This window comes from Bactrocera dorsalis, unplaced genomic scaffold (assembly GCF_023373825.1).
Source record: "Bactrocera dorsalis isolate Fly_Bdor unplaced genomic scaffold, ASM2337382v1 BdCtg018, whole genome shotgun sequence".
Lineage (NCBI taxonomy): Eukaryota > Metazoa > Arthropoda > Insecta > Diptera > Tephritidae > Bactrocera > Bactrocera dorsalis.
The window spans coordinates 87,966-105,954 of NW_026038069.1; the positions used below are offsets into that span (position 1 = coordinate 87,966).

General features: G+C 38.9%; 1 protein-coding gene across 1 annotated transcript; it reads left to right on the forward strand.

Moving 5' to 3' along the window:
* The first annotated feature begins 462 nt into the window (after positions 1-462).
* On the forward strand, positions 463-17,591 carry LOC105230322 (microtubule-associated protein futsch). Its single transcript, XM_019991742.3, has 10 exons — positions 463-1,125; positions 1,311-1,571; positions 1,628-1,665; positions 3,190-7,454; positions 7,520-7,582; positions 7,643-7,786; positions 7,853-7,918; positions 7,987-8,064; positions 8,127-8,231; positions 8,352-17,591. The coding sequence occupies exons 1-10, from the start codon at positions 874-876 to the stop codon at positions 17,039-17,041; spliced, it is 13,962 nt and encodes a 4,653-aa protein (XP_019847301.2). The 5' UTR covers positions 463-873; the 3' UTR covers positions 17,042-17,591.
* The last annotated feature ends 398 nt before the right edge of the window (positions 17,592-17,989 follow it).

Here is a 17,989-nt window from a genome sequence, read left to right on the forward strand (position 1 = left end):
TGTTAGTAGCTATGTTTCGCTGGTTTATTTTATAATAAATATTCTATAGTTAGTAATACTGAGAAATAAATTATAGAACAGTAGCAATAATTAGTAAAATTTTCCATTATAATATAGAAATACGCGTATATATTTATGTTTATACAACAAGTAAAATAATATTTTTCTAAGACATATTCGAAAAAATACACCTTTATACAAGCGCATAGTATAAAAATGGAAATAATGAAAAGTCAACGAGCGCTCTACTGCTTAGCAAAAGAGCTCGTATTTCAGTTTTATGTGAATTTTTTTATTTTAGAAAAAAATTAGAGCTGATGCAAACCCATAAAATAAAAACAAACAGACCTGCCTACAGGGTTGATATATGTACCTTGTACCAAGATGTCGGTTAAAAAAAATTCAAATAAACGTCATGTGAAAGCTAGTAATAAGAAGAAGAGGTAAATTGACAAAGGCAGATAGCAATAGCAAAAGGAAACGAATAGTGAACGAGCGCGTCCCTCTTGTAAAAACGCAGCTATAGAAAATTCCGATAGGGAAGCTGTGACTGGTGAAATTAAATAAATTAATTTTAGAAAATGCTGCAAAATATAGAATATACTGTGCAAACATAAAAACTTCAAATTTTGGTTTATACAGTTTTAAAAACAAGCTTGAAAATAAGTGCAAAAGTTCAGTAGTCACGAATAGCCAAGAAAAATTTGCTTTCTATTTTTCGCTGCCGCAGTCGGTTCGGCTTGGTTGTATCGGTTTTCGTGTTCACTGTTTTTTTTTTTTTTGTTACTTTTTGCGAGTTTTCTAATGGAACGTTTCGATAATAGATTTAATGTGAATATAGTATAAATCTAAAATATATAAAAACGGCAGATCATGGCGTTGGATGGAGCAAAATTTATATGTCTGTCCGATGCAGCAGCTGCAGACGCGACAGAAGCGACGCCGACAGAGACCACAGGGGTTGAAGCCGGCGGCATCGGTGATGCTTCAACATCAGAGAATATAATAATTGAAGCAAAAGGACGCAAATTTACTGTTGGATACTACATGAACTGTGATTATGTGCTGGAAGATCCTCGTGCAATCGGAGTCCATTGTGAGATACAGTGCGATGCATTCGGAAGGGTAAGTTGTGAGCAAGTTTAACCAACACTATGGCGACGTTTCGCTGTCGGCACTGTGTCAGCGTATGTGTATATGTTTCTATAGTATTGTCAAATTGGCGTTATTTTCAATTGTATATACTATTTCTTAGTTATGGCTATTGGGTCATGGATTTAATTGTTTGTTTTGATTAATTTACAAAATAGGTAACAATTCACAATAATTCCGAAGCGCATCCAATAAGTGTAAATGAACAAATTATAACACTGAAGCGGCCTCTTTTGGACGGTAGTCGTATTAAGATCTTGGATAGAATTTTTTTGTGGAAGTTTCCAAAAACTTTAGAGCCATCTGCAACCAATAAAAGTGCACAAGAAGAAGATGCTACAACTAACAATACAGTCTCCACACCTCAGAAATTGATAGCGGTACCGGAACAAGCACCAAATTCTTGTCCCGACCTTAAAGTAAGATGTTTCATAAATTATGATGAATAACCTTTATAACTAATAAATATTTACAGCATCATCGGAAAGTCGATAAAAGATTCACAGTACATAAGTGAGTATTCATTCCCTAAATTATAAGTACATTATTATGGTTTATATATATAGAGTACCGTTATCAAATATTAGTTAATTTTTTCAAACCACACACTTAAAATGTCCCCAGTTTTAAAATTAAGAACACAGAGAGGTAATTAAAATATATCTTGAACAAAAGCATGAATATGTATACATATGTATATATTATACGGTTAATATAAAAATATGAAATTGTTTCGATTATTGCTGGTGGTATTTTACACTTAAATTATGTATACAGTATCAGTAAAAGCTAAGTTTCTGCTCTAATTTGTAGATAATTTTTACACATATTCAAGATATTTACTCCAAAAAATTATGAATAACGATATCCGGTTTTTCGAAAAGGCTTGTTTTATTTATTTTTTCAAATACTTCCTTTTTTTATATTTTCATATTAACCATATAGCAAAATTTCTGAAAAATTTTAATAAAAACTGGTTGAAATCAGAAAAATGAGCTCAGCACTTTAAAACACCATACTTTTACCGTGTAATCAGATTTATATCGGTATTCTGCTTGAGACGATTGTCTCATGTCTCTAATTGTCACAATAGTAATTTAGTGACTCTGTTAGTCAGGAGTCTCATTTTGGTATTCTGGCAGATACAGTATAGTAGTATACTGCATAGTAGTATACTGTGTCTGTCAGAATACCAAAATGAGACTCGTGACTCACAGAGTCACTAATAATCGTAATAAATAATAGTCGAATGTATTACATATGTATATAAACAAATTGAATGATTCGCCTTTAATAAACTATAAGCAAAATTAAAAATTTGTTTCAATATCAGCAGTTTCTTTTTTAAATTTTTTTTTTCTTCTGTAAACTTTGAAAAGTCTTCGAAATACATACATATGTTGTTTGGCAAAAAAGTAATCCCAAAGAATTCACACTTGACTTTGATATTTGTCAATATTTTATTTCTTAAGTACTGTTTTTTATTGTAATTTTTAATATTTTAGTACTACTAACACAATATGAGGTTTTATCTATCTAAAATTTTGGCAGAACTTTGCAGATGCGTTTAGGAGTAATCCTTAAGAGTCTTAATATGTCGCAAACATATCAGATATTCATTTAATTTAGACTTTTTAATTGAAACGGTGCTTTGTGTTTTAAAATCGGAGGAAAATAAAAGCAATTATACTGTTTTATTATAAGTGAAAATATCACCTAATAATATAAGCAAACATACTTTATTTCTGATGTCTATGTTTAAACAATGTACAGCAACGTAAAAAACGCACAATTTGGTGCTTTGGTTTTGGGCAATAAATGGTCGTTCAGCATATCTTTCTATATTATGCAAAACTTACAAGGGGCTGATTTTAATAGGTTTACAAATGGAAAAACTAGTATTTAATTACCTTTTAAGATCCCTACCTACTTCCCAACTGGGTATGCACAATTTACCTTCTTTTAAATATCAATAAATAATTTCGAAATAACTTTGCTCAAAAAAGTTTGAATTTTGAAAATATTATATTTTTAAAGCTTTGCGTACTGCATCAACTCCGATGAGGAGGGCAATACATCTTCTGATTTGCCAAGTATAAATGAATCTGAGAGAGTTGAGGAAGCTGCAACAACCGAATTAGTTACACAAAAAGAATCCATTAATAAGAACGGAAGGTTTGAAGAAATGTCAGTGGAAGACAAAGAGGTTTTGCCAACCAGTGCCACATTACAAGACAGTGCTGATGGCAAAACAACATTCGACACTTTAAGTGCTCAACGGCGTAGTATTACACCCGAGCCACAAAAAAATGAGCCAATCATTGCCAGTACCCCCTTGGTAAAATTAGAGGATACACCCAAAATGAATTTAATAAATTCTACACAAAATAAACAAAACACAAGTACCGAGAAGAAACTACGTATGCTATCATTTTGTCAGCAATCTGATGTGGTGATTACATCCTTTTCACCACGAGAAACCGGTATACGTATCGAAAAATCATTTACAGCAGTGATCAAGCCTACATCTACAAGCTCTACCACACCTAAGAGCGTTTATAGCACTCCGAAAAGTATGCTTTCGAATTATGACGACGATGAAAGTCGTGATTTTATTGATTTCTCTACACCTGCAACATCGAAGAAAGGCGCCCGAGTACTAGTTAGAAATTCTTCTATGCATTTAATCGATTTGACTACGCCTAGTAAATTGGCACCCCACAGCCCGAGACATCGCCTGACACATAAAGGAAATAAAACACTACCCAGCCAAGTCAAATTTTCAACAACTTCAATCACCTCTGATAAGTTAAAAGAAGAAGATTCGGAGCGAGTAGTGGAGGCTCATTTAGTATCAAAGACTCCAACATTGGAAACATCACTCAATAAATCTGAATCATCCCCTCAAAGTGCTGAATCAATTATTAGTGTAGATGAAACTAGTGATTCATCAACCGCTGTTATTGAAATATCTGAAGACGACTCGCCAGCACCTAGTACATCTTCTCCAGTTCGCACCGACTTTACCACAAAGACACCACAGCGTCCGACTGGAAAGAAATTCACTTCTACACCACTGCGTACACCACAATCCCTATTGAAACGTGCCATTGTAACAAGTGCTAAAAAGCAAATAAATTCCTCACTGCGAGCTGCACTCGGTAAAACAACACCAGCTCGACAGCTAACATCAACGCCGGCTAATAATAGAAAGCTTGAACCAACTGGTACTGCTGAATCAACTCCGCCAACATCAAAAAGCCGAATATCTCTTGGCTCACCGGGAAGTGTAGCTGCAGCGCAACGTCGAAATATCAGCTCTTTAACACCGCGAATTTCAATAGGTGTCAGTCCTAACAGGGAACATGTAATAACACCCTCGACAACGCCACACACACGGCTTACGCAAAATAGAAAAGTTCCATTTTCCGCATCTCGTTTAAATACAGCAAAACGTACCTCTCCACTGCGTGGAGTGCGTAAATCCTTCGGTGGCACAACCCTCACATCGCATATTTCGAAAACACGTCGATCGGTTATATCACCACGTAAGCATTCACCAACAGCTATTGCTACGAAATTGGCAGCAAAAGCTCGTAAATCATTTATACCCAGTCCAAACAACAGTCGAGTAGCTTCGCGTGCTCGCAGCTTAGTAGCCGCAGCGATGAGCCCCAAAAATAGCAATACAAATTCAACGACTGACGTCAGCTCACCGAAGAGGGAGAATGTTCGAACAGTGGACGATACTACCGAAAAAGAAGTTAAGAAAGAAGCTTCCTTGGAAGAGCAAACTGAAGTTGATGAATTAAGTCGCACATTCACAGTCGATGATTCGTTGGAAGAGGTGCCAATTAAAACCTCAAATCCATCAACATCCTGCGCCTTAGACGCTTCTTCATCACAAAAGCAGGAAGTGAATAAGACGTTTTCTCCAGAAAGACCACTGACCAGTGAAGACAAAATTGCAGTTGACTTAACTGCCGATGTTGCAGAAACCAAAATTGGATCTCATAAAAGGGATCTCTCAGAAGATTTGAATGAAAAAGATGACAAAATCGAACACATATCGGAGAGTTTCGCTGAAGTCGTAGAAGCAAACACTAAAACAGAAGAAAGTTCGAAAACTTTAACAGACACCGTTCAGAGCGAAAAACAAAATACTATTGAAACTCTTGAACCGTCTACATCTTACTCAACAGAGGAGCAAGCAGATGATGTCAAAACAACTGCCGAAAAAAGTACTATTGAAGTTGATAATCAACAGGAATCAAAATTGATTGAGGATCAGGTTATTGAAACATTGGATGCTTATGAGATAAGCGGCAATATTTCGGAAGAACAGCAACATAGTAATACGGGAGAAAAAGATAATGTACTTACATCATCACCTTCTTCAAGTGAAAAAATTGATACGGAAGTCGTTCCTAAACAGTCTGCCGAGTCTCAAGGCACTGCGGAGTTGTTGGAGGAGATTGAGTATGTACTGAATAAATCCGATGAATTGCAGCAACAGCTAGGTAAAGATACACATCCTTCAAACATTGAAGTAAGAAACGAATTTGAAGCAGCAATTGAAGAAAAATCACGTGACGACACAGAAGATGTCACACCCAAGGATAATATCAAGACTGTTGTCAATATTAATGCCGATAGTAGTCAACATATAGAACAGCCCGAAGATTCGGAAACAACTAATAAAAATGAGCCGACAACATCTTCCACTTCAAACTCAATAGTACCACATTCAAAGGAATATCCAGAAACACAAGAAAATGCGAGTTCCACGAACTCAAACTTCATAGTAACAGAGTCTGAAATAACCTCAACTGATATAGATGATAGTTCAAAGCAAACGGAGTTACTATCTAATACATCTAAAGCTACACCAAGTGAATTTGATGCTTCTACCATTGAAAGCACTTCAGTTCAGAAGTCAATGGTTTCCGATGAATGTGAAACAGGAAATGAAAAATCAGAAAATACGAATAATATTGCAAACATAGTGAACTCAGAATCGGAAGAAAATGATACTTCCATCCAAACGGAGTTGGCCGGAGCTAAAGCAGTGGAGGCAGAAACTGTTGCTGAGGCCGAGTCAACCGCGGGAGTTTTAGAAGGTATGGTACACACAACAGTTGAAAATGATGCCAGCAATGAAGAAGGTTCTGTTGATAAATCGAAAATTGATGAAAATGACTCTGCAGAAATTCTAAAGGATTCTCAAACGTTAGAGTTGGGGAAAGATGCTAAAAAAATGCACACAGCTGTTGTTATCACTCTAACTGAACCAGGTGGTGTTGATAACGATACACAAAAAATAGTTGATAATAATAAAAACAAAGAAATTACGATGCACCATACAGAACTTTTTACAACTGAATGCAAAGAAACTGATAGCGTCGCAACAGAATTTGAGGAATGTAAATCGGTAACATCAGAATCCGAAGTGGCAGTTACAACAGTTGAAGATGCGGAAAAAGTTGCCGAAGAAATTAAACTTTTATCAAATAGCAGCAAAACGATCTCTGCTGTATCTGAACCGGATTCTAATGTAGATGATGAAACAAGCTCGAAAGTAGAAGATCAAATACCTGCAAACAGTGACCGTAATAGTGATAGCGAGAAAGAAAATAACGTACGTGTTGCCGATGCATGCAAAAAAATGTCTGCCAAAACTGCCGATGAGACTAAAAAAACACCCTCTTTCGAGCCTAAAACTCCGAATCTCTGTGGCGTCCGAGATATGTTACGCACCCCAAAGCAAATAGACTCTACTACTCCACGTTTTGTTGGTTTACGTGACCTTATGCGCACCCCTAAGGCATCAACTAGTGCCGCAGCTGCAGCATCTGCTGTAGAAACCGACACCGAAGAGTTGATAGGCGTGCAGAAATTGCTAAATACGCCGCGTTTGAGTAAAATAAAAGCAGAGACTCAACAAAATACTACTGAAGATAGCAAATTCACACCTAGACGCAGTACAAGACGTAGAGCTTCGGCAAATCCTGAGCTAACACCTACATCTAAAACCATTACTGAAACGGATAATACACCAAGTCGCACAACCCGAAGACGTGCTTCGGCATCTGCTGAAGTAAACTACACGCCACAGCGTATTACTCGAAGGCGCTCATCTTTGGCATTAGACAACGAAGGAGCAGCAGACAAGGTATTGACGCCAATTAAACGTGGTGGTTCGCGTTCTAAACGCCCAGGTACAATAGCTGAAACCCCAGTCGCTGAAGATATGGGTGCAATTATTGAAGAGGAACCTAAAGAATGTGTGCAAGAAACCACTGGTAAGATTTTTAATTGTACATTAACTATACACAGTTTTTTGAACACACTTTTTTCAAACTTCTAGAAGGCCAGCAAGACATTGTGGAAACTCAGAAGAATAAGGAAGACGTTAAAACTAAAAATAGTGGTATAATTTAAAAGTTTGTATAATATATATGAATAAATAATAATATTTAAATGTTTTCAGCGCAAGACGTTCCTGAAGTTATAGAGGAGAGCATTTGTGAAGAAATTAATATACAGAATCAGAATGTTGAAGAGCAAAAAGAAGAAATTGTGGAAGATAAATCAAATAATGAGTGTGAGAAAGCAGAAAAGTTCATAAATGACAGTAAGTTAAATGCAATTTGTGTGATTTTTTGTGTTCTAAAAAGTTTTTATATATTTCATTTTATAGCTCAAGCCATTTGTGTTACTGGAAAACTAGATGGAGATATCGAGAAGATTGAAATTGCAACTGAAAGTAAGATTTTTTGCTTAAACTTCTTATAAATAATTTTGAAAATATTATAAAATGCGTAATAATTTCAGCTGAATCTCCATCACAACAAACACAAGGACAAGAAGATGTAGCAGATAGCTCATGTAACGTTAGTGAAGTTCATAAAGGTAATTATTAATAAACATAATGCAACAAATGTTAAAAGTAATATTTTTTATGGTAAAAACAGAAGAACGCAGGAAAGAAAGTAAAGACTTAACGGCGGATAAAAATGCCGAAATACGTGATGAATCAGACTATGAATACGGAAAAGAGGTCATGGAACATAGTGAAGGTTGGTATTTTATGCCAAGGTTAATTAAGCTACCTAAATAGGTAGAACTATTTATGTTTATGAGATAATTATAAAATCCAAATATATAACACAATTAATTTTTCGTGAATTCTATTTTAGCAACAGTTTCGACTGACGCTCAGCCGAAAACACCCAAAACTCAACGTAAAACTGTTAGAATTGCGGATACCGACATAGAAAATTCTCCGAAAACACCCGTAATGGTCGGCGTGCGTGAGCTACTAAAAACACCGAAAGATTGCAGTGACACACCAAAGTTGGCTGGTGTACGAGACCTGCTCCGTACACCTAAAGTTACAATTGACACAACAACGAACGATGATGCGGAACAAGTAACAGGTTTAGCCGATTTGATGAAGACACCTAAAGTTGCGAAAACACACTTTAAGAACGTTGAAGCAACAGATGAAGGCGATGAGCCCTCTTCATCAACCAAGGCTCAATCAGACTTTATCGGTATGCGGGAGTTATTGAAAACCCCAAAACACACTAGCACACCGTATTATAGCGGTATGCGCGAAATGTTGCGTTCGCCCAAAGCATGCAGCACACCGCAACTGGCTGGAGTCAGGGAGCTCATGCAGACGCCCAAACGTACTAAACTAGATGAGGAATATGACGATAAAAACGAAGAACTAGATCAATTTTTCAAAACGCCACGTGCTAAAAACATTATGATTCCAGCCGATCCGGCGAGTGCCATTTTGGAACCCAGTTCGGACTCATCTGCTGAAATTATGATGGCTGCAACAACAGAATATGAACTACATAGTAACAGTCAACGACCTCTGGAAGAAATCTACAAGACGCCCGTTAGTACACGTTTAACAAGTATAGAAATTGAAAAAGATACTAGTTTAACTGTCGACCCATGTGAAGTCGAAGTGAATATACCCGAGACACCGGCAGCTATTTGTGATAACCCACCGAAGGCAATAACTAGCAAACGAAATCTCTCCGCTGAAGAGACATTTGACGAAATGGTGGGGTTGCGTACCACACTGGATGAAACGCCTCCACAGAAGGTCTATGCTCGTAAACAACAATCAAACGTTGCTGTCTCACCCTTCTCAGCAACAGATGTGGTTTCTGATTTACCTAAAACCGACATACAGGAATGGGTCGATAATTTAGAACAAGAGCCCGAATCAGTTGTAGAAGAACAGGAGTTTACCGCATCCACTTCAATATTGAACGCATCAAAGGCAACACATGATCCAATTGCTGCATCAGCATGTGAAATAAGTGGCATTAATACAACCGAGCAATTGCTGGCAGACATGAGTGCGGTGTCTTCAATGGTTGATCCTTTGCAGCCAAGTGCAAGGAAACCTACTAAATCTTCGCCAACAATAGTCGTTGACGAAAACGAGACATTGCGGCCAGTTACTCCTACCAATGCTGAAATTAGCGGCATTAATTTGCTTGATCAGACCAACGATTCAATGTTCTCGGAACCATTAGTGGTAAGTGATACGGAGTCAGATCAGTTAGAAGGAAATGAAAATGATAAAGCAGAAACAGAAAGCGTCGATGCTAAAAAATCACAAGACGCGGAAGAAATTCCAATAATGTTTGTTGATAGTAGTGATTCTGAACCAGAAGAAGATATAAATGCAACAGAAAAAACTGGCACAAAGGAAGTTAAAGTTAAATCTCCAATTGAAAGTGTGAAAATAACACCTGAGGAAGAAATCATTGAGTTAGATGATGAATCTATCGGAAACGCGGAAGTAACTACCAAACCAAGTGACATTCATGAGGAATTCAGTAACTTCCAGTTACACAAAAATGTTGCAGGTCAACAAATGCGGGCATCTACTCCGAATCGAAGTTTAATACAATCTACAAAGGATCGCAGGCAAAGTATGGGCGCTGAACAATTCATTACAAAGGTGTCTATTGATTTGTCAATTGAAAAAACTCGCTTAGCTAAAGAAAAAGAGCGCACAGTAATTGACACCGTAGTAGAGGTTGACGAAGTGTCAGTAGATGAGGCAACTACAAAAGACAATGTAATGAAAATCGATGAAGAGCCTATTGAATCTTCTTCGCATGCAACTGAAATAAAAAGTACAAATCCAAGTGAGGACGAACCTTCCGGAACAACTACTGTATCAAAAGACAATGATTCAGAATTTTGCAATTTCCATGCAAATAAGTTAAACAACAACCGGGGAAAGCGTGCGGCGACACCAGATCAAGTCAATAAATCGCGGTCACTAAAAACAATACAAGGTCGTCGTCTAACCCTAGGTGCTGAGCTGCATTTACCCAAAGTAACAATTGATTTTGATGAAGAAAAATTAAGATTAGAGGAATCGAAACAACAACCGACCATTATCGAAGAAAACGTAGAAGCAGTTGCAACTGAGGTCACAATCTTGGTGTCTAAGCCTGACAAACCAGCAACTTCTGCAAATGAATCGAATAATACAGAGAATGTAGAAGATGAAGATAAACTTGATGTTAAACCCCAATTGGATACAGCAGAAAATGCGAGTGAAATGGAAGCAAATACATTCGAAACATCAAGAAAAGAATTTGAAAAAGACACCTTTGAATCTGATAAGAATTCAGTACCAGATGTGGAAGGTGAAGTTTCATTAAAGGACAAAGATAACGTTGAAATTATTGCAAATGAAGCTAAATGCTCAGCTGAGGAATCAGAAACTGGGAGCATAAATACGAAAAATGTAGAAGAGAATATAGTAGATACCTGTGAACACGAATGTTTGGAGGATGTTGCAACGGGGGCAATTGAAAAGAAAAATAATGTAAACAAGACTGAAAATGTAGACCCCGCAGCCACTGGGAGCAACTTTGATCGGGAGACAACCAGATCGTGTGATGATTCACCTCCTAGAACATTGGCTGCTGAAGAGGAAAACAAATCTAAGGAAACAACAGAAAGTTGTGTTTCAGAAATTATAAATGAAGCGAAATCAGAATTTATTGAAATAAAGTTAAAAGAAGAGCCTGAGGGTACCACCGCGGAAAAAATTACCCCAACAGAGTTAACAAAAGAAGAAAATAAAAAATGCAGCGAAACCACTGGTGCTGCAGCAACCACAAAAACCATTACGCAAGAAACAACGGAGACCCCTGATGTAAATAAAACCGAAATATCCATATCTTCAACAGTTCATGTAGTCGCTAACCCAGAAGTACAATCAACTGTTGGCATCGCAGAAATAAAATCTGAAAAACAAGATCTAGAAGAAGCACCTGAAAGCACAATAGTTGAAGAAATTGAAGCCGGATCATCAATAAATAAAGCAAATGAAAACAAAACTGATTCTGAAGGATATAATCAAGTGCCCAATAATGTTAGTATTGAAGTACCCGAGACACTTGAAGAATCATCTGCAGGATCTTTACAAGCTGAAAATAAAATATCATCTGCTGGAGATGTGTTCAACGAGAGTGATATATTTGATTTAACCGAAGAGTTACCAAATGAAACTCCAACAATTAATACAACACAAGGCGTTATATTTGATTTAAGTGAAGAGGATGCAGAAAGTACAGCTGAAACGAACACTGCCGAAAACACCACGCCCTACGAACCAAATCAGTATGACGTGACTGAGTCCACAACAGTGTCTATAGACAGCAATGCTATCAAAACTTCAGAAGCAACCGAAGCAGAAGAAGATAACGAGAAGACCGGTTTCGTCGAAAATAAGGAAGAATCTGACGGATCCGCCGTAGTATACCAGGAAATAGCTTTATGCAAGGAAGATCCAATAACTAACACAGAAGTTTCGCGTGAAAGCGAAATTGCCGAAAAAGAAGTGAAAACTACAGGTTTTAAAGAACTGAAAGCCTCTAATGATGAAAAGTCACCACTCGATACAAACACAAGTACGTATAATGAAGCTTTTACTTTGGTCGTATCGACGGAATCAGAATTGGATAACGACAACGAAATGCCCGAAGTAGCGCCAAAAACTATTATAGCTGGAGCAGAGCAAGAGGTGCCGTTCGTAAAAGCCGATACAAACAATGAAGTAGAAGAACCAAATAATGAAACGGTCCAAGCTAACATCACAGAAACTGTGGAAATTGAAGCTATTGAAGCCTCAGAAACTGAACTCCACACTGATGCAGAAGACATTACAGAAGAACCAGCAACAATAATTACAACAGAGCCAACTAAAGTTGCTACAGTGGAAACAGGAATTGATTCAGAAATCCCCACATCTACTACTCTTACTGTAGAAGAAGCTGACACCACCGACAATAAAGATTCGAATGAAATTGATCGAATTGATATTGGTGAATGCATGGTATCAGAAATGGCTATTTCTACTACAAATTCACCAATAACGATGGAAACTAAACACGCTAACAAAGATACAAAAGAAGAGCTGCAACAAGAAGCAAAACAATTTGAAAATTTACGATCAGAAAATGCAGAAATAACAGATGAAGTGAAAGGACAGACAGTAACGGCCGCTGAAATCGTAGATGCGCCAGTACAAGAAAAATCAGAAGTAATTGGAGACAATGAGGAACCATCATGTTCCAAACAAACAGGAAAAGCAAATAATGAGACTGAAATTACAACTCTCATTATAGCTCCTTCAATAATGTCACATGCTGAGCAGGATACGGTGGAAACTTTGGAAACAGTTAGCGATAAAGTTCAAGTGAATAAAAGTAAATCATTAATTGAGGATAAAGTTACAGAAGTTCAAACTCACATATATAAAGGTGAAAAAGGAAACACAGATGAAGTACAATTATCAGCAAGTAAAAGTTGTAAAACTTCCGAAAGCAGAGTAGATATTTCAAAGATGTCGGTTGAAGAAACAACAGAACTTATCGAAAATATAGAGACAGTGGAAAAGGAACGAGAAATATCCAATGAAACACAAGGACTTATCAAGCGCAGAGGTCGTAAACCATCTCGATCCAAACCAACAACTGAAAAAAATGTCGACTTGGTGTCCACGACAACAATTGCAAAAACAATATTAGTTGAGGAATATTCAGATGACAAAAAATCTATCCTTGTAACAAGCAAGCATGAAGAATCTTCCGCTGGTAAAGTGCAGACGACAGTTGATGCAGCAGCTGCAACCTCAACACGCTACAAAACTGAACCAGAATATTACACAAAAGTGAACTATGAAGTATGCATATTGGAGAGCGCAGAAACGGCACTTGATGTTAAATCTGATAAGCATGTGGAGATTGTACTGCCAGACCAAAGCGAAAAATTGAAAAAAGATACTAAGTACGCTGATCATTCGGAAATTATGGACAATGTTACAGGTCAACAATTGGCTTCATCCACTGAACTTGATGAAGAAATAGATACTACTGAAACTACCAGTAAAGTTGAGGAAGTGCATGAACCAAAGCGAGAACGTCGCACTCGTAAGGGCTCTCAATCCAGTCAATGCTCCACACATGATGAAGATCATCTACCGACAACAACAACCAGACGGCGCGGTGGACGTCGACGTGCTGACACACCAATTGAGCGTATTGAGGTCTCAACCTCTGATCCGCCAACAGTTAAGCGTCGATGTCAAGGTCACAACAAATTGGTCGAGGATATGCCACTAGAAGAAATACAAGAGATACCAACTGAAGAGACCGAAATAGTAATTCCAGAAGAAAATGTTATTGAAGCCGCATCGGAAAATAGTGGAGCAAGTATAGAGGAACATCATAGTGGAGACATTATTAATGACGTGAAGAAATCAGACCATGATCATTTAGAGGAAGTTGTAGGTTCCACTATTGACAAAGAGCAACATGTTGATTCAGAAAATGCCATAATAAAAAGCGGCACCAGCAGGCGCCAACGTGTGGCGAAGGCAACAGATGACATCGGTGACCATGTTACGGATTTACAACATAGTGATACTGAAGAATTGTCAAGTGTGTCCGCTGCTACAAAACGTGGCAGACGCAAGCCGACACTTTCCGAATCGAGCCAAACTTCAGTCACTTCAGAATCCCTTGGAACAAAGCGTCGAAGACGCGGACATAACGCAACGTCTGATAAATCTAATATTAATGAGGCAATGGACGAGGCTGAAAAGAAAAGTTTGCATAAAATTAAAGAGACATTACAAGTCGGAGAAAATGATGCCACAACTTTGCCGGTGCTGCCTACCATAGCCAAAGCCGTAAAAGCTGAATTGTTAAGTGAAGCTGAAGTCGCCGTTGAAGGAGCCTCTGATGCAATTAAAACAGAAGAAGATCATAGTACAGATGCGAATTCTTCGAAACGTACGGAAAATAAGCGGACACGGAAGGCGAGTAATAAGGAATTACCCGATGAAACAAGAGATATGAAGATAGAGCAGTCTCATGATGAGAAAGCAGTTGTCGAACAAGAACAGCCCTTAAAGAAGGTTGCTGCGACAAGCCGCGCACGTGTTAATCGACGTAAGAAAGCCGGAGTAGATGACGACCACCATGAAAAAACAGAAGAACCTGATCTAGTTCACAAAGATGAAGGAACAGTGGAAACGGAAGCTCAAAACAAAATTGAAGTATCTGAACAAGCCGTGTTGGAGTCAACAAATGCCGACTCTGTAGGTGGCCGGCGGGGACGTCGAGGAGCTGCTGCCGCTGCTACCGTTGCAATAAATGAGGTATCCTCAGCTCATAAACGCAGTGCAGTGCGTGGCAAGAGCCACCAAAATAAATCACATGCAACTCGAAAAGAAGAGGAAACCACTAAGACAGCGTCTAAGAAAGAACAAAGTGAAACTGTTACCGATCTTGATGATCCGCCGATTGTTGTTGATGAGAAAAACCAACACAAATCTGTACGCAGACGCCGTATTTCTCTAAAAGAAATGCAACCATCGCACGCTGTTACTGCTGAAGAAGGTGTTGAACAATTGGAAACAGAAGAAGTTGCAGAACCATCGACGAGGGTTGTAACGAAGCGCTCACGCAAGCGTAGGGAGTCGCATCACGTCGATGAACAACAGCTGTTTAATAAGTCGGAAGCTCGAGATGAAACGCCGACATCTGTACCGGCTGAATCTCCTACCGCCACATCAACGAAACAGCGTAGTAGACGTAAACGCAAGGATTCACACCAAAATTTGAATGATGAAGCTGTTGGTGATGAACCACCAAAGAAGCGGCCACTCAGTCGAAAGCGGCGCGATTCCTCGTTGGATAGTAGCATACACGAAGGAACTGGCATTGATATGGACACTATTCATGGTGCAAATACTTCATCTTCCTCTACTACGCCACAACGTCCACGACGCGCAGCTGCGGCTCAAGATCGCAATTACGACGAGAGTTCAGATGCTGAGGCGCAAGTCGATCTCAAGCGTCGAATCGAAAAGGCGTCGCTACCAAAAGCCAGTGCCAACACCAGTGCAGCAACAGCTGTTTCTTCATCGAAGCAGGGAAGTCCCATAAGGTCTAAAACGCCTACAAAGGCGATGGTTCCGGCAGCAGTTGCAGAAATTACAGCTAAAACAACGAGCACACCTATATTATCTACAGTGATAACCACAAGTCGTGGGCGTCAACGAAAACCCACCGCACGCGTGCAGCAGTACCTTGAAGAGGAACGCGCCAAAGCCGAGACACCGAAGAAACGTTTACTGCTCGGTTCAGCCGCAGTCGGCGAAACATCCACATCACAGGCGGGAGTTACACCTGTACGTCGTACACGAAAGGCTTCCACTGTTGAAACAGAGGGGTCTGAAACGGTCAACACAATGGCTCGCGGTCGAACGCGCACCGCAAAGATCTTACACGTCGCAGAAACTTCAGAAGAATCGCGTTCGGAAGTGGAACATACACATTCCGAGTTGGAAACAACTCATAGTAGTAGTCATGTGGAAGAAAAAGGGCGAACAACAAAATCAAAGGCAACAAAACGACCTCCACGTGGTCGTGGCAAACAGCCAATATCCGCAGTAGCAGCTGAAAGTGAAATTCCCGATGTGTTAGCAACGGTAGTTGCTACTCCGACAGAAGCAACACTCTCTGGCACCAGCCGCACGGGACGCGCCGCGAAAGCAGCAGCTGCGGCAGCATTAATAACTGACGACCTAATTGGTTCACATACAAAGCCACGTGGAGGGCGTACTAGGCGGGGTGCAGTCACTGTCGAAGAAGAAGTACAACCAAGCGATGCTGAAGTAAAGGAAGTACAAACGGAAACAGTAGTTACGCTTGAAACCGATGTCGAGCAAACAAACAAAAAAACGAGGAAAACTGCGGCGGGTGGACGTACCGCTCGAGGCGGTCGTAGTCGCAACAAACCGCAAGACGTCGAGGATGCCACAGATGAGCACACATTGCAACACGCGTCGTTGACAGGTGTCGAAACGAGCAGAAATGTTGCTTCACATCAACAACCGCAACATCCAATTATCGCAGATGCCGATGATGAGCACGAAGACGATGACGAAACGCTCACAACGGAAGCAGCAGATCTAGAGGTGGCTACATCCCTTGCGGGTGCAAAATTAGCAGGTAAAAAACGTACAGCAGCTAGTCGTAAAGCGGCAGCTGCCACGGCCAGCGCTGCAGAGTCTCCAATACCCAAGCGTGGACGACGTCGTGCCGTTGCCGCTAACACTGAAGAAAGTGATGCCGCCTCACAATTGGATACACGAGCCGAGAGTGCCGCCAGTAGTCGTAGCCGCAAAGTCGTTCGTTTTGACGCGGCTACGCCGTCAAGTGTGGCCAGTGCTACGATGTCGGTGGATACAGCTGCTGAAGAAGAGACCACAACAGCGCCAGCTGCGCCGACCAAACGTGCCACACGCTCACGCCGGAAGTGAATGGCCGTGGCAGATGTTTAGTAACTGCGCTTATTAACACTTGTTTTAAGCATTTACAATTTTTTCCATTATCATTGACTAACGGTCTAATCTTTAAATTTCTAAACAAATAATGCGTATGCTTTGGTGTAGTTTATACTGTACACCATTGGATAACGCAGCAGCGTCTAGCACTACAAATCCATACATTCGAGGTTTTTATCATCAATCAATTAACACTAAAACTTCGGTTGTATTATTATTTTTAAGTTTTTCTAAACTATAAATTTCTTAACTTTTTGTATTGTTTATACGTTCTATTTAGATTTCCTTTCACACTTCTTTTTTTATTCCAATTAAAATTAACAAGTATTGAGAAAGACAAAATTAATAATTATAATGAAATGCATATTTGTTTTGCCGTCGGCATTTAGCGTAGTAGATATAAATACATATATACACATATTCTACCGTAAATACAAACTATAATTAATACCAACAAAATATATTGTACTTTTATGTCTAAAAAAATCATAAAAAACGAAAATAAATAAAAATAATCGTATAACAATTTTATAAAACATACTTTTTATTAAAATTACGTAATATGTAAAATGTACATTGCGCAAGTTTGTATGTTTATTTATTGTGATTAGATTTGAAAATTTCAACCGCGTTCAATTTTAACCCTCCAACTGTATCTAGCTTACGTTTATATTTATATGGACAGAAAAGAGGTCTGGTTGTTGAAGATGCCAAATATTGTCGGCGTGCAACAATAATAAAAGTACATATATACTTAATATAAAATATCTTTGTCCGTAAATTGTTGCACAGTAGGTAGTACCACTCTATTAATTAGAGTTAAGAAGCCTTCATGCCTTTCTAAATTGCGATTTTATTTGGTTTGCTTCTCCAGCATTTGGAGCCTCCAATATAAAATATTATGCAGACGGGTTATTGAGTCAT

Coding starts and splice junctions, on each gene's coding strand:
- LOC105230322 (XM_019991742.3), top strand. CDS start 874: ATGGCGTTGGATGGAGCAAAATTTATATGTCTGTCCGATGCAGCAGCT. Junction 1,666..3,189: donor AAAAGATTCACAGTACATAA/GTGAGTATTCAT, acceptor ATATTTTTAAAG/CTTTGCGTACTGCATCAACT. Junction 7,583..7,642: donor CGTTAAAACTAAAAATAGTG/GTATAATTTAAA, acceptor AAATGTTTTCAG/CGCAAGACGTTCCTGAAGTT.